Raw genomic sequence first — 26,943 nt, forward strand, 5'->3', positions numbered from 1 at the left:
ATAGTTATATTTATGGACATAGGTATTTACTTATTTTTGCTTACTCATTACATTGTGAATCTCTCAAGCAGGGCCCAGGTCTTTTTCAACTTTGTGTCCTTTAGAAGTAATGCTACTCAAAGTGTGGGTCCCCAAATTGTTTGTGGCTTGTCTGAGACAAGAACAGTATAGAGACAGGGAATAACATTTGTAGGAATTTGACACTCTTGTGACAGTTTTACAAAAGTATCTATCCATAGTGGATTGGAAATAGAAAACAGACTGGTCAGTCCTAAGTTCTACAGAGCTTCAGAAGCACAACTCCCATGCTCAGTGCAGTACCTGGAAGTCAATACATGCTCAATAAATGCTTGCTGAGTTATTTCAGGGACCACGGTAACTAATGCACCAGAGTCAATGACTCGATCCAGGCACTCATCTATTCTGGGGCAGCACTGTCAGCACTGTGGCAGCATATCTAGAAAAAGAAATTGTGCCTATTTCTTCTCATGGAATTAACTAATTAAAAAGATCTCAGAAATGCAAAATAATTACACAGCAGTATGAGGCAAGATAGAGTTGGTTACCAAAACCTCTTAGTGAAGAGTAAACATTTACATATTAAAGTTAAAGTAGGAATGTGGCATGTGGATGAACTTGGCTAGGCCAGAGCCTGTGACACCTGACTTGGGCAGTGAAGGATAAGTAAGAGTTGAAGATGAAAAAGCATTTTTCGGCAAGATGGAGACATAGGTAAACACAGCTCTCCTCCTCACACAACCACAGCAAAAATTACAACTAAATTACAAAACAACTATCACCCCAAATCATCAGAAAATCAAGCCATATGGAAGTCTGGCAACCAAGGAATTAAAGAAGTCACATTCATCCAGACAGGTCAGAGGTGCAGAGATATGGAGATGTGGAAATGTGGAACAGGTAGTCCTGCACCCACCTGTGGCAGATAAAAATCGAGAAGGATACGTTTGGAGTAAGGGATCCCAACCCTAGACCAGACCATGCAGCTAGAAGGGCACCAGTGACATATGGGAAGAAATTGAAGTGTCTGGCATCAGGACAAGTGCTGGGGGACAGCTTCCTCCTGGATAAAACTCCAGAGGCCAGGCAGCTGCATTGTCCCCTTTCTGAGCCCTCCCCCACACAGAGCCACAGCGTGGCAAGACCACATTGGAGACTCCATCAACCTGATTCACACAGGTTACCCCACCCTGGTGATTACCTAAGGCTCTACCCCATCTAACTTACTGGTGTGCTTTTCTGCAATAGGCTATGCTACTAAGACAGGGAATCAAAGCAGCTCTACCCAATACATAGAAACAAACACAGGGAGAGTTCCAAAGTGAGGAGACAAAGAAATATGGCCCAATTAAAAGAACAAAACAAATCTCCAGAGAAAGAACTAAACAAAATGGAGATAAGCAATCTATCAGATGCAGAGTTCAAAACACTGGTTATCAGGATGCTCAAGGAACTCATTGGGTACTTCAACAGCATGAAAAAGACTAAGGCAGAAATGAAGGTTACACTAAGTGAAATAAAGAAAGATTTACAGGGAATCAACAGTGAAGTGGATGAAGCCAAGAATGAAATCAATGATTTGGAACATAAGGAAGAAAAAAAAAACACTCATTCGGAATAGCAAGAAGAAAAAAGAATTAAAAACCCCCCAGGATAGGCTAAGGAGCCTCTGAAACAACCTCAAATGCACCAACATTCAAATTATAGGTGTGCTGTAAGGAGAAGAGAAAGAGCAAGAAATTGAAAACTTATTTGAAAAAATAATGAAAGATAATTTCCCTAATTTGGTGAAGGAAATAGACATGTAAGTCCAGGAAGCACAGAAAGTCCCAAACAAGATGGACACTAAGAGGACCACGCCAACACATCATAATTAAAATTCCAAAAGTTAAAGAGGGAATCTTAAAAGCAGCAAAAGAAAAGAAGAATGTTACCTACAAAGGAGTTTCCATAAGCCTGTCACCTGATTTCTCAAAAGAAACTTTGCAGGCTTGAAGAGACTGGCATGAGGTATTCAAAGTGATGAAGAGCAAAGACCTACAACCTGGATTACTCTATCCAGCAAAGCTATCATTTAGAATTGAAGGGCAGGTAAAGTGTTTCTCAGGCAAGGTAAAGCTAAAGGAGATCATCACCAAGCCATTATTATATGAAATGTTAAAGGGACTTATTTAACAAAAAGAAGAAGATCAAAACTATGAACATTAAAATGGCAATAAATTCACAACTATCAACAATTGAATGTGAAAAACAAACTAAGGAAACAAATAGAACACAAACAGAGTCACAGATGTGGAGATCATTTGGAGGGTTATCAGTTGGGAGGGTGAAGGAGGGAGAATGGAGGAAAAGGTGCAGGGATTAAGAAGTACAAATTGGTAGGTACAGAATAGACGGGGATGTTAAGAACAGTACAGGAAATGGAGAAGCCAAAAAACTTATATGCATGACCATGGACATGAACTAATGGGAGGATTGCTAGAGGGAATGGGGTCATACTGAGTGGATGGGGGGCAAAGGGAAAAATTGGAACAACTATAATAGCCTAATTAATAAAATATATTTAAAAAAAGAAAAGAAAAAAGCATTTTCGGCTGGAGAGTGATGGAATGAGGTGGGGGGTGGCTGAGGACAGGCACACAGAGACTTCCTCCTACACTGGAGTGACAGAATGCTTCTACTCCTGGTTCCCTTGGACTGTGTGGGGCACTGTAGATTGTTCAGCATTTTCATGAGGTTATTACAGAAGTTTTGTAAAAAAGAAAGGGGGTCAAAGAAGTTTGGAGGACAATGGAGTAAGCCTAATGGGAGCTGGTGTGTTTTGGGACTGCCTGAACAGAGAAATTGCTAAGAGGTGTGTAGTGGAGTCTCTTTTGAGCCACAAATCTTGGTCTCAGGTGTCCCCTCAAGTGCTGTGAACACTTAGGTCCTCGCTGAGATCTTGTTAGCTTAGGTGAAACACAGAAGGAGAGGGAAAAAGAGCTTGCCTCTGGTTCTGAGCTTTTAAGCTCACATGAAATGACATCATTAATACCATTACCTGGTAGACATGTTGGGAATCAGAGCTGGTTTGGGAGACAGCAGTGAGTACTACTCTGTTCTTTAGTATACTGTGCTAATCTGTGGTTCGAGACTATAGCTGCTTCTGCTGCAGCACACAGTTGTTTCTGATGTGGTTTTGTTTCTTCTCGCAGGAGTGAGGAAGAGATAGTCATTTCTGTACATGACGACCAGACTGATTGCTCCAGTCTCAGGTATGACCCACCATCTCTTAGTTCTTTTTTTTTTATCTTTTTTTTTAAAGATTTTATTTATTTATTTATTTATTTTTAAGATTTTATTTATTTATTTTTAGAGAGGGAAGGGAGGGAGATAGAGAGAGAGAAACATCAATGTGTGGTTGCTGGGGGTTATGGCCTGCAACCCAGGCATGTACCCTGGCTGGGAGTCAAACCTGCAACATTTTGATTCGCAGCCCGCGCTCAATCCACTGAGCTACACTAGCCAGGGGCTTAGTTCTTAATTATGAAGGACAGGAACCATCTGGGTCTGGAGTCTATAATGTCTTTTTGAATTATAATCATTTGTTTTTGTGTCTTATTTTTTTCTAGTAGATTATTGGCTCTTAAAGGAAGTTGTATCTTGTCCACTTTTGAATACCCCACCCCCACCTCCCTGCCATCCAACCTTAGCATTCAGGACAGTGCCTTTTGTATGGGGAATGCTCAATAAGTGACTATTGGATTAAACATTGATTCACCCACCTCAGTATTCCCATTGTAAACCTTAAGGAAGAGGTTGTAGATTTAGTCACCAAAGAAGTCACTGAGTGTCTGGGGTACAGTCTTGGTCATCAAGGTGGTTCATGGTACGATAGCAAAACCTTCGCACTTAACCATTTCTTCACATTCGCTTTGTTTCCAGCACTTTCACATACATTTTATTATGTAATCTAAACAAGTGAAAGGAGGCTGATATTTCCCTCCTCATACTGTGGATGGAGAAACTGAGGCTCAGAAGGATTATGGTACCTCTGAGATAACTTAGCCACTATAAGGCAGAATTTGGAATTTGTCTGACTGTGAAGTCTGCTTGTTGGATAACATATATTGTCAGGCTTTGGCGTAGGAAAAGACAAATCAATCCCTGCTCCCAGATTTAGTCCACTGGAGGAGGTAGGCAAAAATAATAGATGATGATGCTATAGTGCATTAAATACTCTTTTACTAGAGGTAAACAGAGGATTCACTTAAAAAGACTGAGTAGCCCAGAGATGTTTCTGGGATGTATTCCTGAAGAAAATTACACATGGCACATGACTTTTGTGTGTGTGTATGTGTGTGGAACTTAACACCAAGAAAAAGATGATGCCATCAAGCAGAGGGAACAACTTACTAGAAAGCCAACAGAAGGTAGAAAAAAATTGTTCAAATTAAAGGAACAGCAAGCAGTTTAGGATGGCAGGAATCTGTAGAGCTGGGCGGAGTGAGGAGGACTTGAGTGGTAGGAAATGATGCTCCAGAGATAAACAAAGACCCATTTAAAAGGGTTTGTGTACCTTGCTAAGGAGTTTGGAATTTATCCTGGAGGTATGGGAAGACCAAAAAGAGACCTCAGTTTTTTCTTTGCAAATAATTACTTGCATAAGTCCTTGTGAGAGTAACAATAGCTCCCATTTATTGGGTTGTGGCCTTGAATCAACTTGCTATGGTAGGCATTTCACAGAGACTGTTATCTCTGCAGGGTAGAGATGATATCCTTCTTATGCACAGAGGTCAAGAAGTGGTGCGGCCCAGGCTCCATAACTGACAACTGGGGGGATCCTTTGGACTCTTGTGCTTTTCAGAACATTGTGATCATTCTCAGTGATGAGTGATCCCATGAAGTAGAGGCATACATTACATAACCTGTACTTTTCTGTTTTGTGGATTCTGAGAAACCATTAATAGGTTGGAAATATACATATCTAAAGATGACTTTTGTACTCAGGTTTTATGTTTATGTAATGAGAGAAAGATGCTTTTTGCTCCCCTCAGCCACCTTTTTTGCTTTTCAAGTCAAGGAGGTAAATGAGATGAATAAATTTTGGGTACCTTGAAAATATGATACAAAAACAAAGTTTCAGGTATTATTTTAGGAATGAATCTATCAAAAGTTATTTTAGATTTGAAAGTCACTTTTTTTCTTATTTTCAGGTGGTCTAGAATCCTCCTTGAATGAGGAACATTTAGGTTACTGTAAAGGCAGCTGTCCTTCCTTTGTCTCTCACCTGGGAACCTAGTGCGAGGATGAGTGTTACCTGTTTTTAGCGAGATGTCAGGGAGAAACATTTTCCCTTCTTTTCTTCTGCGGTTTTGGCTGGTCTAATAGTTGAATTGACATATGGCAGATTCAGAGGAGAAAAACAAATTTAATTTTGTACATATGGGAACCTCAAAGGTATGATACTCTTAGGCAGTCAGGTAATTGAGGCTTATATTCTCTTCTGAGCTAAGGAGAAGGGCAGGGTTCGAGGATCTCAAATAGGAAGAAGACAGTCCCCAGGAAGATGAGAAGAGCAGTTCTGTAGGTAACAGATATTTGCCAGGCCATGCAGATCAGTCTCTGATATAAAAGTATCTTTGGGATTAGCTCTCTCCTGCTACAGGCCCTCAATATAAATTCTTTTAGACAGTTAAGGGGAAGGTAAAAAGCTCTTCTTGAGTCTCTTGCTGGGCCTTGGTTGCCTGCAGTTCTAAATGATCAGCATGCCAAAGTGGTACATGCAGTCTGCTGTCCCTCCGAGAAAAATAACCACTGCCTTTCAAATAACCAGTGTAGTCCCAACTCATGGTTTAGTTGTAAAAATGAACTTCAGAGAAAATATTAGCCAGTGTCACTGGCACTGATTTTTTTTTCAGTTACTAATACTGAAAAATTATTTCATTTGTTTGGTTCTCCTTTGTCAGATAACACTAAGTTTGACCTTGTTCCTGGACAGGAGCCTGGCCCTGAGCGGGTCTGCCTAGGGCCAGCTGTAGTGAGTGGGTTCTTGACTTCGTGCAGGAAAAATTTCACAACATGAGTCCAGGTGACTGTGAGAGTAGGTTTATTAAAGCTGGGGGCAGTGAAACAAGGAAGGGCTTAGTGTAGAAACAACAGGAGAGCCTTGGCTGAGCTGCCTTAGATCCTGGGAAGTCAGAGAAAATGGGCTTTGGGGACACGTTCAAGGGATTAGCCTGGGACAAGCTGCCAGCTCATTGCCTTAAAGTTTCAGAGTTAAGTGCCTGTGAAGAAGGAAGTGGGGGAGGGGAGATGAAGAGAAAGGGAATGACGTGGGCTGCTCCCAGAGGGAGAGCCAGAGATAGCAAGATGGTTCCTTTGTTTTGAGGTTTTTACCTTTCTCTTGCAGGTAGGAATCTTAGGGGAGTTCTCAGGGGAGGGTTTCAGTAGAATATTCATCAGTTCTCCAGGTGTGACCATTCAGGGTCATGGAGACCCTCTGGTTGGTCAGCTACAGGACGGGGTCTTGAGTCATTGCAGTTGATTCTGGGCATCCCCACCTGGTTTTGCTGCTTTTCTGGGCCTGGAGCTGAAACACAGCTGAGGTCTAGATGTTACCTTTAGGGAGGTGACCTTTTTTGTACCTGTCTATAAATTGCCCGGCCATTGTGTTCAGCTGTCTCAGTTTCCCTGTTCCACTTGCCAAGAAATTTTCCTAGCTTCTGACAACCCTATCTCAACCTGAGGCTTAAGTGTAATTCTTCTCATAGTTTTATTTCCACACCTTGCCACCTGCATCCCTGTCATCCTCCAGATCTCCTATACCAATGTTTGCTCTGATCTTTTCCCAGAAACCAATTGGAGCACATCCTCCCGATATCAGTTCAGTAAGTTGAAAGCCTCTTATTATTTGTGAAAAGACATTTTGAGCAGTGGACATAGAAACCCTTCCTTTGTTGGTCTTGTCTCTTGGCTCTATGTGTCCTTGAGTCAAGAGGAATTGCTTCCTGACCTTGCCAAATTCTCTTATGTAGGTGCTTCCAGTCAGGAAGCAGGAGGGCAAAACACCAGCTGGGGCAAGTGCCCACTGCTAATCAGTGCCTGATGGCTGCCAGTGGGTTAAGGATGATGGCATCGATTGTATAAGGAAATGCCCCAGTTGGTTTTGTCTGTAGTGTTTGCTGGATTCTTAGCCAAATAAGAAAACAAAATGCATCTAGGTGGAAGAGAGCTAATTAACTTCAATAAGAGTTTTATTTTGTCACTGTTTTTGAGGAAATGGAAATGGCAGGGTGATATTATATTGAATTTGATTGGTGAGGGAAAGTTAAAAGCACCATCCCAGCATTGAATGTATGCAGGCAATGCTAGCCCATTCCATCTTCTCCAGCAAGTCCACACTGGCAGAACCCAGAGAATGGGATCGTTGACTTTGCACTGAGGATGTTGTTCAGATGGCTTGGTTGGGAAAAATTTGACCCTTGTCTTATATTTAATTGGAGTAGTATGTATCCTATTAAAATAGACCCCATTTAACTTTGGAATGTGTCTGAAAGCTGTAGAGAGGTGATTATGGACTTGCCAGTGAGGAGAAAGCACCATGCCTGGACCAAGGACACATGCACGGGAGACTGAGATCTCCCTGACCACTCAGGTCTGGGTGAATCAGCCCTTCTATTCAGCACTTTATGTAATCTCTGGGTTTTAGACTCTTAATCTATGAAGGTGGGATGACATTATCTAACCTGAATACATTATTATTAAAATATGATTAAAAATATGCTATGCATGAAAGCATCTTAAAGTAGAAAACTAAAAAATATGATTGTCTGTACAAACTTACTACTACAAAAAGTATGTATTCATTAGCAAGGATTGGAAGGGAACATGGAGTAATCCAAGGAATGAAATCCACATTTCTCAAATCCTGGTTCCTGTGAAACTGGCTCGGTAGACACTGAAAATGTTGTTGCTAGGTCCGTATAAATAGAGCAGCAATGAGTATGGCCAGTTCCTCTTTCCTGAAGCAATTCATTACTTTTTGTGGTGCTGTCTAAATTGGGTCTTTCTTGTTTTAGAGATGAAGACAACAAAGAAAATTACCCCAACGCTGAGGCTCTTCTAGAGGAGCCTGAGCCATCCCGGGAGCCCCAGCATGTAGAGCAGACCGTGCTGGTGGACGGCGTGCTGCGACCCAGCATGGGCAACTTCAAGTCCAGGAAACCCAAGTCCATCTTTAAAGCAGAGAATGGGAAGAGCCACGGAGAAAGCCAGGTAATGGGTCCACTCCTCCGGCCTTTTACAAGATAGGTGCTTCTCAGGCAAGGGCACTGTTCTGGCAAATGTTTTGAGTGCATTATTTTGCAGGAGGTGATTGATGTGACTTGTCATTGCGCGTACTGCCATCCTGAAACAGAGGGTTCGTTTTCACTGGGGAGCAGCAGAGTGTTCCGGGTGGCCTAATACAGTGCCCATTCAAATTTATACTCTTAAATACTGGACTTCAACACTGATTTAAAAAAGCTCTTTGTGGGGGAGGGTAGAGGAGGAGATCTTACTGTATTTTTCCCTAGCACATGGATTTCCTGTACCAAACTTGGAGATTCTTCTTGACGAATGGAAACGCTCAGGTTTACCTGGAGCTGTTCATTCTCCTTAGGTTGCAGTTTCCCAGCCATGACTAAATACTCAAGCGTGCACGTGAGTGTTTTGTTGTATGTAGGTGGTGTCTGCTTCTTCAAGGTCAGTACGCATTTGAATGAATGAGTGAGCACCTTTCCAGATTGAGTTAGGTAATAAATTTACATTGTATATATTTTAATTTTTTTCTAGTTGGACAGAGACATAGCAAAAATGTGATTTTTAAAAAATATTAAAAACTCCTCAAATAATTTATGATGCTTTTAAAAGAGATTACACAAATATAATCTACTTTAATCTTACTGAGAGGTTAATAACTCCAACACTGAGGTTATACCTGTAATGTACCTAACATAGCCTTTGGGACATAGATGCTTGATTAAGGTTAACTTTACTTTTTTGTTAATACTTAACTGTTAACATTCAAAACAATGTGGGAGGCTCTAAGTGTAGTAAGTCAATTATGACTGTAAGTCCAGTCCTGTTAGCAAGTGGGCACCAAGTGCTCTTCCTGTTAGAACAACTTTGGCTTGACAGTTTATTTAACCTTGTAGTTTTCTTATTTGCCCTGTGATTTTTTAAATCTTATTTCTTCCTTGGCATTATGATCTCTTATTTTGTCAGTTTGGCAATGAGATAAAATGCCTTCTGCATTCATGAAGTTGTGTTATGATGATCTTAAACTGAGTTGAATTGCAGAAAGAGATGGGTGTGAAATACCATTTAAGTTATGATAATCTTGAGACCTTGCCTAGTACTGAATATACCCAGCACTTGTTTGATTAGAAGTATGGTGTTAGGGAGGGTACAGGTACCCAAAGGGCTGCCTGCAGAGTCTGACTGACTTCAGGGAAGCTTTGACCTTGAATCCCCTGCTAAGAGTTACCTGTGACATTGTGGGCTTTTGAAGACCAGCCATCTCTCTTTGAAGTACCTGATTTCTTGTCATCCTGTAGTCTGGCCTCACAGAAATTACACAGTCATCACTTGGAATAAGGTACTAATGGGGCGTGTAATTCCCAACCTGATGCCCATATATGGAAGGTTTCTGGAGAGCCACATGCTTGTGCAGTCCTCACAATCCGGCATCGGACCCCTGTACTGCTGGCGTGGTTTTCAGTGCAGTCCTGACATCTCTGTCTACGCACTGAAGTTTTTTTCCCCTAATGAGGAAGAGAACTTTATTAATATTATTTTAGGTTTTCTGTATTTAGGAAAATACTTGAAACATGTTTCATTCTTCCTGTTTTCTTGGGGGAAAGATAATTAACATTGGTTGAGTACTGGCCAAGACTGAGCATCTATAAATAATATTATTCATAAAATCAGCAAACACTTATTTGAGCATTTACACTGTTATGGGCATGTACCATGTTTTACTACAATCCCATGGAATTAGTATTATTATTTTATACAAATGAAAAAACTAAGGAATTACATGTGTTTAATCAAGTTTGGAATAACTTGAGCAGAATGTCCTTTCCATAAAAGCACAGTGTTTCTAACAAGAGGTACCCAGATCTTCCAACTGTGAGTTTAGTGATTTGCTGACCTCTTGATGCTCACACCTTAATTTATATATAAAACCTGTGATTTCCTTCTGAAATTTTTTTCATTTGGTGATGTATTAGGTTGATAAGCAGTAATTACTTATTTAGAAAATATTACTTTGAGAAAAAAGAAAGAAAAAACTCATGGACACGGACAACAATGTGAGGATTGCTGTGGGGAGGGGACTGGGAAAAGTGGAGGAGGGTATGGGGGGATAAATGGTGATGAAGGAGACCTGACTTGTGTTGGTGAACACACAATACAGTGCACAGATAGGTGGTGTGGAATGTGCACCTGAAACTTGTATAATTTTGTTAAGCACTGTCACCCCCAAGAAAGTGAAAAAAAAAGAGAGAAAGGATTAGTTTGAGAGAATTTTGTAAGTGTGTTTTTCTTTTCTGCCTTAAAGCTTTGTGATGTGGGTCACTGATGCTAGATAAATGTTGTTTGAGTGCATGCGAGCTCCACTTAGGATGTAAGTTCCATGAGGTCAGTGATTCAGTCCTTGTCTATCCTTGGATCTCCAGCACTCGGTAGGCATTCAGCGTTATTTGCTGAATGACTCAAAACTGCTAAGAGAGGTTTATAGATGATTGGCATCATTTTTTAAAATAAAATGTTAGCATATGTTTATTCAGTGGTTAAAAGTTACATTTTAAGAGAGGATATAATCAAGACTCTTACACAGATACGAAATAAAGACATGTCATAGATTTTATTTTAATCATTAATTAGAGAGGGAGTCAATAAGATATTACAACCAGTATGAAAGAGATGCAAAGTATCACATATTTGTAGTGTGATAAGGAATGCTAAAATAAATTTTTAAATGAAAACAAAATTGGGCAAAACTTGCAATATCCATAGGGTGATAATCAGTTACTTTCTTTTGGACACAATTGGCATTGCTGTGGAGAGGAATTATCTGCATTGCTATCAGTTTCTGCAGGGTTACTTCTATCTCTATGACCTTCCAAAATAGCCCAGTTACTTCTATCTCTATGACCTTGCAAAAAAACAGACAGAAGCAGAGGTTATCCTGATGGCTGGGCTAGCTGGGACATCCATTAAATTTTAAAGTCTGTTATAATTTTTCTTTGCATTGTCCTCCTGCCCCCTACCTTCTCCCTTGTGATAGTCAGATATTCTTGATCACAAAATAAGGCATGTCTCACTAGGTTTGGTCTGGTTACTTACATCGGTGCAAATTTACAAGAGTGTTAATTTACCATATGTATTCTTAAGTGTGCTTGGCAAAATCTAGAGCCATATTCTATTAAATAATCACAAAATTAACTTCTCTCTCTGGAAGTTTTCATAAGAAATCTCAGATTGCACATCTACTGCCTGTATTATTTGTTATCCCAAGAGCAAGGAAACCAAGTTCAAGTAACTCCACCATATTTTACCTGCAGTATTTATACATCTGAGTGACTTCTCCTCTTGGGGTCCCAAAAATAACCTTAGGTTCCTGGCCTGCCAGGAAGTGATGGTCATTACCACCTGTAAGGGTTGAGCACTGTAAGCTAGATACCAAGCCAATTGTCCTAGAGGACTCTGTAGGCATTGGCTCATATGTAAAGCCACATTAGTTCCTTAAAAATGGCTTGCTCTATCTGATTCAATAAGTATCCTTTTTAATGCGACATTCAGATTGCATATCAGATTTTTCCAGTTCTGCTCTGGTAAAAAGGAAAACAGATTATTATTGAATATATGCAAATAACTCTCTTCCATGAAAAGGAAGTTCACTCCATATAAATTTCTGAACTCAGTGAGACTCAGATGCCATTTTTAAAATACTCATTTCAGTTTACATAAACAGAACGGTTTTAAAATGTAGGTTTTACTGTAATTCAGTGTGCTGGGCTGGCAAATCAGAAGATGACTGCCATCTGAAATGATCTCTGCTACCAGTTCTCAGGAGGAGTAGGGGAATGCTGTGCCACGGTCACACCAGGAAGCACCAGGGTGGCCTGGAGACAGAAAGGGGAGAGGGGAACAGGAACAGGAGCCTTTGTTATGGCTTCCACAGGGAAGGCAAGCAGGGTAAGCTGGTTTAGGATTGGCTAGTTTGAAGAATTTCAGTGGACTCTGAGGTATAGGGCTATCTCTATTTGTCGGGTACCTGTCTCTGGGATGACTAGGGCAGAGGAATATTGCCTCCTGGAGTGTATGAGCCAGATAAAGAAGGTGGTTTTGAGCGTGGGCTCTGGGTTGGTCAGTTTGTATATGAAAGGCAGTCTCCTGGGCAAGTCATTTACTATATTTTCTAGCATTAAGAATCAGCCAGTCTCTTCCCAGTCAGCAAGTCAGCGAGGCTCCGGATGCCAGAGCATCAAGAATATAGAAAATAATAAAATTAGTCAATATAAGAATATACTAAATTGTATGGGTTACAGATGGTTGAAGTACAAAGAGAAAGGACTTGCTTATAAATCCAGTAAATAGAGCATTAAAATAATATTCACAACAAATAACCACAGTAACATTTCCATTATCAGTCTATTCATACCTACGTAATTAAATCCTGTTCAGCTTGATTTTGGGTTAGCACTAGTATGAAGCCATCTGCTTTGTGACTACTTTCCTGTGAATCCTGACTCAACCCATTGGTGTCGTCAGATGCCTTTCCCCAGAGTCTGTCCTTTTAAACAACAGTTGTTTCAAGTATCTGGGCCTTTACCATGGGACTCTTGAGACCATTCTTTTTTGTTGAAGTCACAGAATCTGACCTGAAACTAAACTTCAGGCAGGCATCTGAGGAAAACAGACATATAGATGACAGAAACTGAAGGTGGTTGTGGTTAATTTACCACTAATAATTTTCAAATGTGAAGAGCCTAATGAGAGTTCATAATAAGAATAATGGACAGCATGACATGCAAAAACAGATAATAAAGTCATTCTCCTCAAATTAAAATGTCTGAAACAGTTATGAATAAGCTTATTTTATAAGAAATTATGGAGTTTATATCTGATTTTATAAAAATGGAAAAAAATCATTTTTACAGATGAGAAATCTTGAGCTATAATATAATAACCCTAAAAGAATATGCAAAAAATTAAGTAGAAAGATTCATGAAGATTGGTTTAGGTCCAAGACATCTTCATTTTTATTAAATTCACTGGGTAAGTCTGGTGTGCTTCCCCAGTTGAAAGCCACTGACTGGCCTGAATGATGCTAGATTCAAATGGAGGAAGTAAGGCGGTGGCCAGGTCGGAGTTTTGGATAATCCAGTTGTCACTGATAACACTGTGATGTTTTTGTGTACGGTCAGAAGCACAGTTCCACAAGGACTGGAACAAATACAGAAATTGCTAGAACTATTTCATATGAGTTTTGCTCACAGGGTAAATGTCACATTACTGGTTTTACCATGCACTGTGGTGGAGAGGTGGTTCTGTTTGTGCAGTCGGATTATTTGGGGAGCTGGAGCTAACCCTGCAGATCCTGCCCAGGACTTGCCATCATCCGGACACAGTTCTAACTGGCTTGTTATGAGATTATCATTCCCCAAAAGCACCTGTGAAGAACCTGTGGGCATAACCTTTATAAACTTAAAAACAACCCTCTTTGAAGCTGAAGGGCATGCTTGTAAGAGTTTGCCATTTCTGGTTTCTCTTGTCACATAGTCTGTGTTCAGAACCCCAGAGTGGAGCTTCCATCTGATCCTAACCAGATTGGGAGCGGGGATATGAGCACGTGAGAAGGGGCCTGATAGTAACCATCGAAGTTTCTATCTTTCTTATTTTTCTGATCAGCCCAAGTTACAGTTGGAAATTTCACTTCTGGAGGGTAAGATTCAAATCTCACCTTGAGCAACTTTTTTTTCTTGGCCTTGGCCACATCTCTGAGAAGCAACCATAGTACAGTAGCAGGATCTGAGGTTCTGTGTACAGGTCTGGAGGGCTGGTTACAGTTTTGCACACACTATGAATGATTTAAAAGAGGAGGGTTTTAGGCATAAATAAAAGTCCAGGAACCAGGAAGGCAACACAAGAATGTCTTTAAAGAAGTTAAGTAATTTGGAATAAGGAGTACTTTCATTTGAACAAGATCGGCTGAGTTTTCCTTTTTGCCTGTTTACTCCCCTCTTCCCTAGACAATGGGCTTTGTGAAATATGGCTTGGATAAGCACCGCTTAATGACCTGTCTCCTGGAAAGTCAGGTTATATTGATGCTAATTCTACTTTATTGATATGATGAACTTGAAATTAAGAGTCATGAATTTGTACTAAACAGAAACTCTTTATCAAAGCAGAAGCCAGTGACAGTTTGCTATTGGGTGGAATGTCTTATTGGAAGAGACATTTTTCTAGGAAGAGAGCTGATGAAAGGGAATAGGTTATGTATGTTGTAATATTTTGTGGAAAATGACACAGAATATGGAGGGCAGGCAAAATGGGTGAAGATGGTCAAAAGGTACAAACTTCCAGATATAAAATAAGACAGCCCTGGGAATTTAATGTACAGCATAGTGACCATAACCAGTAATACTGTAATATTTATTACAGACTGCATATAATTAATAATACTGTATGTATTTGAAAGTTGCCAAGAGAGTAGATCTTAAAAGTTCTCATTATGAAAAAAATTTGTAACTATGTGTTGTGATGGATGTTATCTAGAACTATTGTGCTGATCATTTTGTAATATATAAATATATTGAATCATTATGTTATATAACTGGAACTAATCTAATGCTATAGGTTAATTATATCTCAGTAAAAATGTATGTGTGCTTTATCATATCTCATTATGATTAACAATGAGCTCTGGAGATTTCCTCTCTCTGCTACAGAATATTTGGGTAATTCTTCATCTTGGAAAATATGCACCCACATTTTCTATTTATTGCATGTGACTACCAACCTTGATTAGTCTTGTTCCTGGTACAATTACTACCTTTTCCCAGAACTGTTCATCTCCAGTTGGTTTCTTGTAGTCATACTTTTCTGAATGCACAACAGAAAATGTATAAACCCGCTGTTAAATTTTAAACATCCATATATATTAATATTCCCCTAGGTGATTAAAATAGCATCCTGGTTTAAAAAAGTAATAGATTATATATGTTGTAATATCTTGTGACAGTATTGTTTTAGTATTAATCCCAGACTATCTGATTTGGGGATGACTGACTTGCCTAACAGAACCAGCTTCCAGTACTGGACCTCATAACTGTCCGGAGGATGATTAGATTTAGTGCCGGTGATCAAGTCTTATCATCTTCACTCCGTAGCAGCTGGCATCAGGCTGTGTACCTTCCTTCTGTCCTCCCTCTGATGGCTATTTTAGCAGAAGATAAAAAGTAGGAGGCTATATAGAGAGCTTTTCAGCAGTGAGTCGTGCACTGTGATCATACTGCTGATTCAGTTCCGTGGGGAGCCCAACTGTTCAGTCTGGGGTGCCCAGCATTAGGTTTCTTCCCCTTGGCACCAGTAGATCTGTTAAGAGGCTAGAAAGGAATTCAGGTCTGATTGTGAAATTTACAATTTTATTTTTCTGCAGAAATAAAAACCTCCTAAACACTTTTCAGGCAAAACAACCTAACTATGAAGTGTTTACTATATTTCCATTTTGGAAGGTTCTTATTTATATAAGAATAGTTTTTATTCTCACTGTGTTAGACTCTGAATTAGATGAAAGCCAATAGTGAATTCTGGGTCATTTTTCTCCCCAAAAGAACAAAGGTTTTGTTTCCAACTATAGACCTACTTTCTGTATGTTTTTCTTAATATATTACTGAACTACTGAGCAAATACAAATGGTAAAAGCAAGAAAGTCAGTATAGCTGAATGACTGAAATTGAGAGCACTGTAAAGCTAAAATGAACTTCAAAGAGAATTTCACTTTGTTTTCAGTGAAAGGAAGACTTTTAAGTTTTGAACATGCCTTTAAGGGCTTGCTTCTTGCAGTGTGTCAAGAGCGTGAAGTTACTGTGATTCTAACAATTGGTCTTCATTAGATAATTGTTTTGACACATGGGTCTGTGTTGCATTCTTTCTCTTGCCTGATTTTTGCAGCTCCATCATAGAGGTTTACTTCTATTCCTTTTATGTCTGGATTTTTTGGGAGACTTGTTACTACTGGTCAGGAAGAAAGGTGATCCTCCAGGTTTGTTTACAAAGTTCCTCTTCACTCCCCCAGGAGTAAAAGGGGGACAGAGCTCTGAGAAATTCAGGGTCTGTGAAAGTGAGGTCATCTGAGTCAATATTTGGGTTTATGATTTATTGTGATACATCAGATTCTAAAACTTCTCTTTGAATTAACAACCAACCTGTTTTTAAATGATTAAGCTGAAGAAAGCTATTTTTAGGGAGGAACATGGAATGTCTGCAACATCACCTTATTACTTAAAAAAAATTCAGCTTAAATACTGACCTGATTCCCCCTTAAAATAAAGTGATAGCACTGATTTGCCTGGGCATTAAATCTCAAAAGTTAAAGAAATGGTCATTCTCAGAGAGTTTGTGTTCAAAACAACCCTAGCTATTTTCAAACAAGTTTACAATCAATAGGAAATTTGAAATTTTGGCATTGTAATGCTTGGGGATACATTATCTGGTTGACATTCCACCTGTAATGGGAGTTACAGAAAAATTCTCTAAAACAGTGAATAAGGAGGCATTGCATAGGTTCTCTTGAGAATCAGTTGAGCCTGGTGACAAGGACCAACCTTATTTACATGCTGTTGGAATGTTCGACAGAGATGTAGATGGCTTCCATGTAGGATGGTCTTGAAATTGTCTTATTTTTCCTCTTCCTCTGTATCTTTTGCATAGATAAGCAATTCTAATTTAAACCATTTCCAATTTTCCCTACATAGTTTCAAAGATAGTTTCTAACATTATATAGCCTTTTAAATTCAGCCCATAGTCAAGAACTAACAATGCGCAGAAAGAACAGTAACATCCCTGAGACAGCTCTGTCTCTATTAGCACCTGCTGCCCCTCAGCGCTCCAAGACTTCCTCCCTCTACTGTGCATAAGTTTTCTTTGAAAAATCTCAGGGCTAATGAATTGAATGGAGGTATAGTGAAGTGGTGAAAAACATGGTCTACAGGTCCAGATAGCCATGGTCCAGATAGATATGCTCAGCCCCTTCTGTCTGTATGACTCTAAGCATCTACCTACCAGCTCTGTGTCAGTTTTCCTATCTATAAAGTGAAGATAATAATTTGTATCTACCTTAAGAGTTTGTTGAGAATAGAAGGGAAAATGATATAACCTTAAACATTCAGCAAGTTTCAGGGAGCTAAAATAGTGCATAGAATATTTTATGGGCTCATTTGACTGGTTATACACTAAGACCTCAATAATTGTCTATGTCCCCTGAGTTAGGCCAAGCTGGGCTGTGCTGCAGTAACAATAACTCCAACCTTGGTAGTTTAAGCCAACAAAAGTACATTTCTTATACGTATTACATATCCATCCTTGGTCACCAGGAAGTGTTGGTTTGTGGTGGTCAATTAAGGACTCAGACTAACTTGGCAGTCAGAGTCTTGAATTTTGCTGTTTGCTGAGAGAGAATAAAGAGCTCTGGAGGTGTCCGCACTAATCATTAGAAAGTTCAGTCCTGAAGCAACACACAGTATTTTCATTCTCTACTCACTGGCCAGAGCTGGTCACGGGCTCCCCGCATAACCACACCCCCATAACACCAGGAACCAGGAAGCACAAGTCCACAATATGCCCAAAGCGGAAGAAGGAAATGCTGGCCAGCAGCACTAAGGACTTCCCCATCTCCCACTCAAACCAGCTCGTAACTTAAAGCAGTGAGTTAATCAGCCTTCTTCTCTTCTAGCCCTTCATAATACTGAAGTATTAATGGTATTAATACCAAGGACTAGAAGAAAGAAAACAACATTATAAATTAGGCTAATCAAGTATTACCAAAGTATACACATACCATTATATTATTGTTTTGAACAGAAATTGGAGTTTTATATAAGCATCCCTTTGCATAAACACCTGCTTCATTATTATCAGACAAAAAGAAGTAGGGTTTGTTATTGATTGCTTCTCTATTGCCAAATGAAACTTCAGAGTGCCTTAATTGTTATTTTATTTAGGGACAATTGTGATCTTACACTTGCCAGAAGATTGTAGTGACTTTGGGTTATGCTCCCTAAACCTGTGAGGCCGTAATTAAGAGATTTTTTAAGTTGGTTCAAAAATAATACTCTCTGTAGAAAGTGGATTTGACAATTTTAAATATTGTCAGATGTGAGAGCTGGGTTTCTGCATACACACAGATATGCAAATTCACATTCTCATGTACTTGGTGATATTTATCCAAGATTAGGGTGTTCTTTAGGCAAAGAAAACAGCTTAGCAGGGACTCAGGCAGCCTGCTTTGGAGCTTGGAAGCAAAGCTGTCTGGGAAGTCTGGATAGCAGAAACATAATGAACCGACATTTTGGGTAACTAAGGATCGCCAATCTAAACTTTATCAAACATGGTTAAATATCACTTTGGGACTGAGACATAACATATCAACCTCAAGTCTGCAATTTTAGGTTCATTTTGCAAGAACTGTAGCTGCCAGATAAAATATGGGGTGGCCAGTTAAATTTGAATTTCAGATAAACAACGAGTGATTTTGTAGTATAACTATGTCCCATGTAGATATTGCTTTAAACAGGAGTGGGAGTATTTGTGTAAGCAAATGTTATTCCTTGTTTATCTGAGATGCACTTTGAACTAGACATCATGTGTTTTTATTTTCTAAATCTGGCGACTGTATTAAGAATGAATGCATGAATATTTAACCTCCTTCACCTTCTCCTCCAGGATGGACCGATGTAGCCTGAGAACATTGGGATTATTTTTGTTTGACTCTTCTGTGAGAGCTAAAGAAGGCATGGGAAGTGAAGTCGCTGGCTTATCTATGCCTAGGTGGCTTATTGCAGTATTTATTTTACATCGTTAGTGTTCAAACAGCATGAAGCACTGCAAAAAGCGGCCCACGCTCTTGGGATGACAAAGCCTTAAAAACTGAATGGAAGTACAAAAAAGTTTGAAAATCTGCCTTCAGAGTTTATCCTCCTGGATCCTACTGGCCATGGGCAGTGACCATCATCAAGTCATTAGAAAGACTGACTTTGCTGAGGCTCTTTCTTTGTTAAAATGATCAAAAAACACATAACTGGTACCAGACACAGACAGAATGATAGCATTGTGTTTTGTGTATTCATCCTCCAGGAGATAAAGCCAGACAGAGGATTGCTCTCTTCAAAATTATTGCTCTAGGCTGATGCTAGTGTTACAGGCAAAATGGCTTTACTATTTTAAGTACTATTTTATTATGTAATTGACTCCAGGCACAGGTAACTGGTGGTCTTTGAGTCATCGTGATGGAAACTTGCCTTTCTAAACAACAAAGACCAGTGCTTGCTTTTGTTATGAATCTTTTTTTAAATAACTGAGCCCTCTACAACTTTACTACTTAATAAATTATAGCCACAATTAGGGACTTTCTTGCAGGAACAAAGATGTTCATCTCTGCTTCATTAGAATGTTCTTTAACATGCTGAATTACAATGTTACCATGTCTTTTTTTGGTAATGTTGTTGCCATGTGACAGGGAAATTTCCAGTAGGAAAGTCATCCCAACCTTAGATTTTCAGGTTTTTCAGCTGTAACTGACATTAAATAAAGGGATACTGTCAAGGTCTAAAGCTTCCTAATCAACCTGCCATTGTGTTGGTGCTGAGTGGCTGGCTTTTAGTTTGTTTTATTCTAGAAAACACTGACTGTACTGAAGGTATGACCTACCACCAGATTAAAAAGCCACCAGAGGAAGTGGTTGCATATTGTGTTTATGGATCCACAGGAGGGCGTCATTCTCTCCCACCTCTTCCCTCTGCCAGTTTCTCTCTCCCTGTTGCCAGCTGTCTTCTCAGCTGTATCAAAACTGACATTTGATTATGAAACCCGGAGAGCTGGTCTTCTGAAGACCCAGATTTCTCTCTCTGCGAAAGACAAAAGACCAATTAATTCAGTTCTAAATAAAAAATAGGCTAATACTCATAATTTAAGCCTCCTTTTAACATTTTGTTTATTTTTTTTACTGGTTACTAATAAAGACTTTGACAGCTGTAACCTTTTCTACCTGATGTGAAACATCAAGATAGACATAGAAATAAAAAACCTAACACCCTACTGAATTTCTAACTCTCCCACTGCCACCTTCTGCTAAAAAGCAGGATGGGAGCTCAGTGTACTGGTTCTGAACATGACGAGTCTGGAGGAGTCAGGGTCTGGATGTTGGAGCTGCTCCTGGGTGGTGCCCAGGGCAGGAGTCCGCGGGCTCTGCTGCCACACGTGCAGTCTGGTCTCCAGGGTTTAGTGACAGGTGAGGGGCCCAGGCAGGCGTCTCCCAAGAGGTAAAAAACACAACATAGAGACTGGGCTGTGCTCAAAGCAGGCGTCAGGATAAGGAGGAAGTAGGGAGCTCATGCTGGAAATGACAGGGATCTAATCTCTGGGCAACGTAGATAAAATTCTAATCATAAAATAATGAAAGCCTTTGCAGATACCATTTTCAACCAATTTTAAAAATCAGAAAATGCAGTAGCTGCAACTGTACTTCAGCGTTATTTTATTTTCCTGTCAACCAAATGTTCATTCTTTGGTTACAATTTATGAAATGACACATCTATGATTTATTACAGAGTCTGATTGCAATGCCATAGCTCCAAACACATTTTTTTGTTGTTGTTGATTAGGGTACTTTTGATGTTGGTTTATTTTGGCTTCCTCTTACTTGTGAGCTAATTACTAAATGTGATTTATCTCAGAGCCTTTTAATGTTGTATTCTTTAGGAGGAGTTTTTTCCATTGCAAACAAGACTAAAGAATGTGTCTTGACACATGTCCAAATTATCATCTGTCTCCTTATTTCAAAATGGATGATTTTAATCGCCATTTTTAGCTTGAATGATTCGGGGGCCTGCACTCTATTTCAAAGGTGGCTTGGCCTACACTCACTGACCTGGCCTTTTCTTTTATTTCCCAAACTGCTGGTTTCACTAATGCGTCCTTCCTGGTCAAAGCCGTCCAGCAGCTGTGCTTGATTTGCCAACCCAGGTTCAGTAACGTGGTGTTTCATCAGTGATGACGGACTGAGTATGCTAGGTGGGGCTTCTGTGTCCCCTCTGGTCAGTCGAGGAGTATGACCTTTGGAAATACGGTCATTACAGGTGTTATTAAGGTAAGAATTCAGAGGAGATCTGGGTGTAGGGTGGGCCCAAAAGCCAGTGACTGGTGTCTTTGTAAAAAGAAGAGAGGACACAGTGGCACAGGGAAGAAAGCCATGTGAAGGCACAGGCGGAGACTGCAGTTACCCTGCTACAAGCCGAGGAACTCCAGCAACCTCCTGGACCTGGAAAAGGCAAGTGAGGGTTCTTGCCGAGAGCATTGCAGGGAACGTGTCCCTGCTAAAACCTTGATTTTGAACTTCTGGCTTCCACAACTGACAGAATAAACTTCTGCCGTTTTAAGCCACCAAGTTATGGTAATTTGTCAGAGCAGCCCTAGGTAACTAACACAAGGGGCTTCCTGAAGTCAGGCTGTGTGTGGGCTGGCTCCTCCATGCTCCAGGGTGAACCAGCAAGAGCCCAGTGGGGTTCCAGTCCAGGAGGAGGTGGGGCCCTAAGCAGACTGGCAGGGCAGAAACCTATGGGGATAGAGCGTTAGGATTGGAATCCACTGACTGCGGTGGGGTTCAGAGTGGGGACCTGGGGACAGGAATGAGGCAAACACTCAGAGGAAAACTTTGGAGCGGCATTTGCAGCAAGACAGATCTGTTGCTGTGTTATCTGTGCTGAATGTCCTTTCCTTCAGACAGAGGACAGAGTTGACCCCAGAGCCTTGGAGAGCCGAACCTCAAGGCAGGCACAGTCAGATGGCCTCTTCTTGCGGGGTGGGGGAGGGTAGAGCGAGGAGGTCAAGCAGTTCATTATGTGAAATAGTTGGGTAATTGGAAGTGTCTTTAGTGGATGTCCACTAAAGTATTCAATATTCATGCAGTTGTTTAGCATTCTGTCAATTAAATATGTTTTTAGACATGGCTAGTGGATGAGTTGAATCCAGAATCTTTCCCAGGTGTTCTTGTCAACATGGCTGGGGTAGCCCTCCCTCAGACCCTCACTGCTATACCTGGGGAGCTGTAATCATTATGAAAATATTACTTCTGTGGCAATGGCCATGCACAGCCTTGTCTTTTCACTTCATTGAAGAGAATGGATAAATATAATTGTATACCTTTAAAATGTTCAACGTGGTGATTTGGTATCCACATGTACTGTGGAAGGATCACCGAGATCAAGATAATCCACATACCCAACACCATGCATAATTAACTGGTTGTGTGTGTGTTTGTGCTGACAAGCTTAAATCTATTCTTACCACCTTTCAAGTGTATGAAGCCATATTATTGACTGTGCACAGCATTGTCTTGAGGGCCTTATACATAATAATTCATTTAATTCTCATAGTTACCCTACAAGGTGCTGATACTTTCATTCCCTTTTGCAGATGAGGAAGCTAAAGTGAAGAGAAGTTAAGTAACTTGCTCAAGGCCACAAAATTGAATGACTAATTGACTGGTATTAGTAGGTATTACGGTTGTATTAAAAATTGATACGAGGGGTGAATTAACTACATGTGGGTCCCTCAGTCCACAGACCAAAAGAGCTTACCACAGCCTTTTAAATGTGTTTCAGAGTTTTGGAGGGTAAGCCCTGACTGGGCTCAGGAGAAGGAGGGATTGAACCTTCCTCTTGTGTGTAAGGGATAAGAAGAATATGTAATTTATAATAAAGGAATAAATTGCAGAGAGGTTTCCTGGCACTGACTGAGGAGTGATAGGAGGGAGATGGAGATATTTTAACGGCATATCTTTGTCATTAATATGGCAGGGCCCTTGTTGGGTGGGGGCAGTGGTTTGGCTGTGGTTTGGCGTGCTGCATATGACTTCCTTCTTTCAGGCGGTCTGGAGAGCTTTCCTTCAGCAGTGGTGCTCAGCACCATCCTGCGTGGGTGCATGCACATGAGCAGAAAGTGGCAAATTAAGATGTCCATTTTCTGCCACTGGTGTTTGTTTGTTTTTAGGCTCCTCAAGGAAGTTGAGGCAGGTTGATGATCAATCTTTTAGGCTTAATAGCTGCATCATAGATGGACAATTGGCTACAAGGTAACTAGAAACCAGGTGGAATTAAGGCCTGGCTTTCTAAAATTACAGATGTCGTTGACAGTTGGTTCTGGGAGTTTGTTTTATTGCTGACTTTGGCCATGGTTAGGTGGCAACATGCAGAGCCTTTGACCTTCAGATCATGTTTGGAACTAATAGAGTGACTCAGGACCCTCTCTGTCTTCCTGTAACAGTGGACATTGAGGGTTTCTCTGCCTGAGAGGTCCTGAAACAGCGTAGCTCTGGGCATATAGAGAGAAGAGATCTGATGTGTGTGCTTGGGGCTAGTGTATGACCACCAGGGAGACAGCAACGAACCATCAGTGGAGTCCTTATTGTGTGCTGGGTGAGAGGCAGCCTCTGTCATCATTCTGTTTGTTCTTGGATCCCTGTGAGGCCCCTAAGGCTGCTTATCTGTGACAGATGCATAATTGTGCCCCCTATAGAGTTGTTCCAAGGATTAAATGAGGTATTCTTGTAAATTACTTACTGTAATACCTGGAATATACTAACAACTCTACACATATTAGAATGTTAGCTAATTAGTATGGTTATTATATCCTAAAATATGAGGTCTGTCCCGAAAAAGTCCAGTCATTGTTAATATAACAGAAAGGTTTGTGTGACATCAGTGTAACCTGGCAGCCAAGGAGAGTGCACTGGAATGCGCATTGACATGTGAACAATGATGACTCCACTGTACTGGTCAGTGGAGGTGGTAGACGCTGTTGAGTGAACATGTGTGCTGTGTGGCTGTCACATTCAAAATGACTGAGTGAGTAGAGCAATGCTTCAAATTTTGCGTTAAGCTTGAACATTCCTTTGTGGGAATTATTTGGATGATTCAGAAGGCCACAGCTATGTGCAACTGGTGATTGGCAGCTTTGTCACGACAACATACCCGCTCATGTATTGCATCTGGCACGGTGTTTTTGGGTGAAAAATGAAGACAGGTGAGTCAGCCTCCCTGCAGCCCAGATTTGGCACCCTACAACTTCTGGCTTTTCCCAAAACTAAAATCGCATTTGAAAGGGAAGAGATTTCAGCCTGTCAATGAGATTCAGGAAAATACTATGGGGCAGCCAAAGATGATTCCAATGAAGGATTTTGCAGACTGTTTTGAACAGTGGAACAGACCCTGGGAGAACTGTGAGGTCCCAAGGTACCCACTTTGAAGGGGACTGAGGTGTCATTGCCCTGTGTACAATCTTTTTGTATCTTGTCTCTTTTGTTTAGAGACAAAAATAAATGTCTCTATTTTTCATGTTACATGCTGGATACCTTCTGTACAGACCTCATAGTATTATAATGGTAAGAACGAAAAGTTCCTATCCTTCTAGGAAAAAACTGGTTGTTCTGTGACCATGGTTATCAGTGTCCATCAGAACCTGTTTTATACCTGTTTAAGCTGACCAATAGCAGCAATGGTCTGTGCTTCTGTAGCTGGTGGATCAGTGACAGCAACCCCCACAAACTGCCAGTACACACAGTTGTAAAACCAGACAATTGGCTACAGCTTAACTCTAGCATGCACGCTTCTGCAAGTCAGCCAGTCAACCACATTCTTACTCCAGCTTCGCTTCTGCATCCGCAGTCAGCTAATGCCTAAACATTCCACCTTCTGGAAGTCTCCCAGGCCCTGAACTTGAAGAGTCTCCAAACCCTATATAAGATAACCTCTCTCTGCTTTGCATGGGGAGAAAGTCTGTTAAACTGTACCTCTTCCTTGCCTAGCAAGCAATATATTCAGCTTTTTGCTCAGATGCTGAGTGGACACCTCTTCCTTCAACAATGGAAATATGTGTAAAGTGCTAAGGGATCAGAAACATGGGGCTATATGGAAAAGTTCACATGAAGGGTGATTTTTGGTCCAAGTTATGCAATGGAAGTTTTAATTCGAGTAGAAAAAAACTGTAGGGTAGGGACAGGTCTTCTGAGGGAACACACTATGAGTGAAGACATGAGTGATAATGGCAGTTGAAGGGCTGCCACCTAATTTGTCATCCCTGAACTGTAGGGTGTGCACAGGGTGAGGTGATGGAAACTATCCTGGAATAGTTCGTAGGGACTGGATCGCAAGGGCTTTGGATTCCATCCTAGGGAGTTTCCCTGTTCTGGGGCTTCTCAAACGTTTTTTGAAGTTTGTAGTCTTAACTGCAGAGGCAACAAAACTTTTACCATAAGAGGGATAAACTCCATAGGAGGGAGTTTCTTTGAAATCTCCCTGTAGAGGATATTTGTCATTCTATTTTGGCTGCCCAGCATCTGAACCCTGTTGTTGTGGTTGGAGAATTTCCCACAGCAGGATAAACAGCAGAATCTCTTTGTTTCCACTATACAAGCTGAAAATGCCAACTTTTCCAGCCTCCCTTTCAGCTAGGACACGGCCGCACCCTGGGGTGGAAGTGGACGTAGCAACAGAGGGGACATGGCTGTGTACGGTGGTTGTGGTGCTGACGCACACTGTGGAATCTGTGGCTTCCTGTCAATCCTAAGATTCACGTATGCCCAACATTTTCATATTGCTGAAATCTGGGTGCTTCTTACAATCAGTGTTGTGATAGAGTTTGATGAGCAGCATTATCTATTTTTTTTCCTTAAAAAGTAAAATAATAAGATGCAGAATGTTCAGTGATGGCAGAAGTATCCATATTAGACCAGTTCTGACCATAAGTGTGGCCTCATTGCCCCATGTCTCCTTCTCCAGAGCTTTGGGTTATTTTGTAAGCTTCCCGATAAATTCATTCTTTGCTTAAATTAGAGTTTGTTTTTAATTATTTGAAGCTTAGAATCTGACTGGTATATGCATATCATGTTTAAAAAGTGTAGAGTAAATACTGTAGTTTATTAATATATTTGTTTGAATAGAAAACGTTTCTCCCTCTAAGTCTTTTTTTTAATTCTCACCCAAGGGATGATGCTCCAACCAACTAAGCCACCCAATCAGCCCCCCTCCACCCAAATGTTCACTTAAATTTGTCACTGATCTTACTGTGTAGAAGGAAACATCCTTTCTAGATATAGACCCACTTTGAAGCAAAAACTTTACATATTTTATTTGTGGCTAAAGAGTCCGATAAAAGACCTAAACAGTCCTAACCATTGTTTAATTGGGAAATCAGACACAGAGGTTGTGGAGTCTTTAATAAGAGAAGGTGTGGCCTCTGGAGAAGGTCCTGGTTTGTGCTAACATTGTAGAAGGAGATGTTTGAAGAGGGAGCTACTATTCTGCGCTTTGTGAAATCCTCCGAAGTCTAGTTCTGGGGTGTTACCAAGAGTACCTAACATCAAAGACTTGGCTTTAGCTACTGTTAGAATAGAATAGATGAGAAGTTATAAAGCAAGAGAATGTTAGGCGTTCATGAGATACTACTATTTTTAATCTTTGAATATCTTAGAATAATTTTTTACCAGGATTTACTTTCTTAGTGCTGTTAACTTATTTTTAATTTAAGATTGTATAGTCATAGTATTTTATTTTCCAACCCCAGTTATACAATACTTTTTAAAGTAAGTTTTTAAATTACATTTTATTGATTATGCTATTACAG

At 40.4% G+C, this 26,943-nt stretch overlaps 1 protein-coding gene across 3 annotated transcripts in view; it reads left to right on the forward strand.

Moving 5' to 3' along the window:
- Positions 1-26,943, forward strand: part of FAM13C (family with sequence similarity 13 member C) — a 125,953-nt gene that overhangs the window by 5,267 nt on the left and 93,743 nt on the right. For 2 of the 3 annotated variants that reach the window (XM_045841818.1, XM_045841819.1), the window contains exons 2-3: positions 3,213-3,272; positions 8,079-8,274. In XM_045841818.1, the coding sequence (XP_045697774.1) occupies positions 3,213-3,272; positions 8,079-8,274 (256 nt within the window). The remainder of the gene's footprint in view (positions 1-3,212; positions 3,273-8,078; positions 8,275-26,943) is intronic. The other variant, XM_045841820.1, reaches the window with a different exon arrangement.

Source organism: Phyllostomus hastatus, unplaced genomic scaffold, assembly GCF_019186645.2.
Source record: "Phyllostomus hastatus isolate PE091 unplaced genomic scaffold, TTU_PhHast_1.1 phas_contig_38, whole genome shotgun sequence".
In the NCBI taxonomy this organism is placed as follows: domain Eukaryota; kingdom Metazoa; phylum Chordata; class Mammalia; order Chiroptera; family Phyllostomidae; genus Phyllostomus; species Phyllostomus hastatus.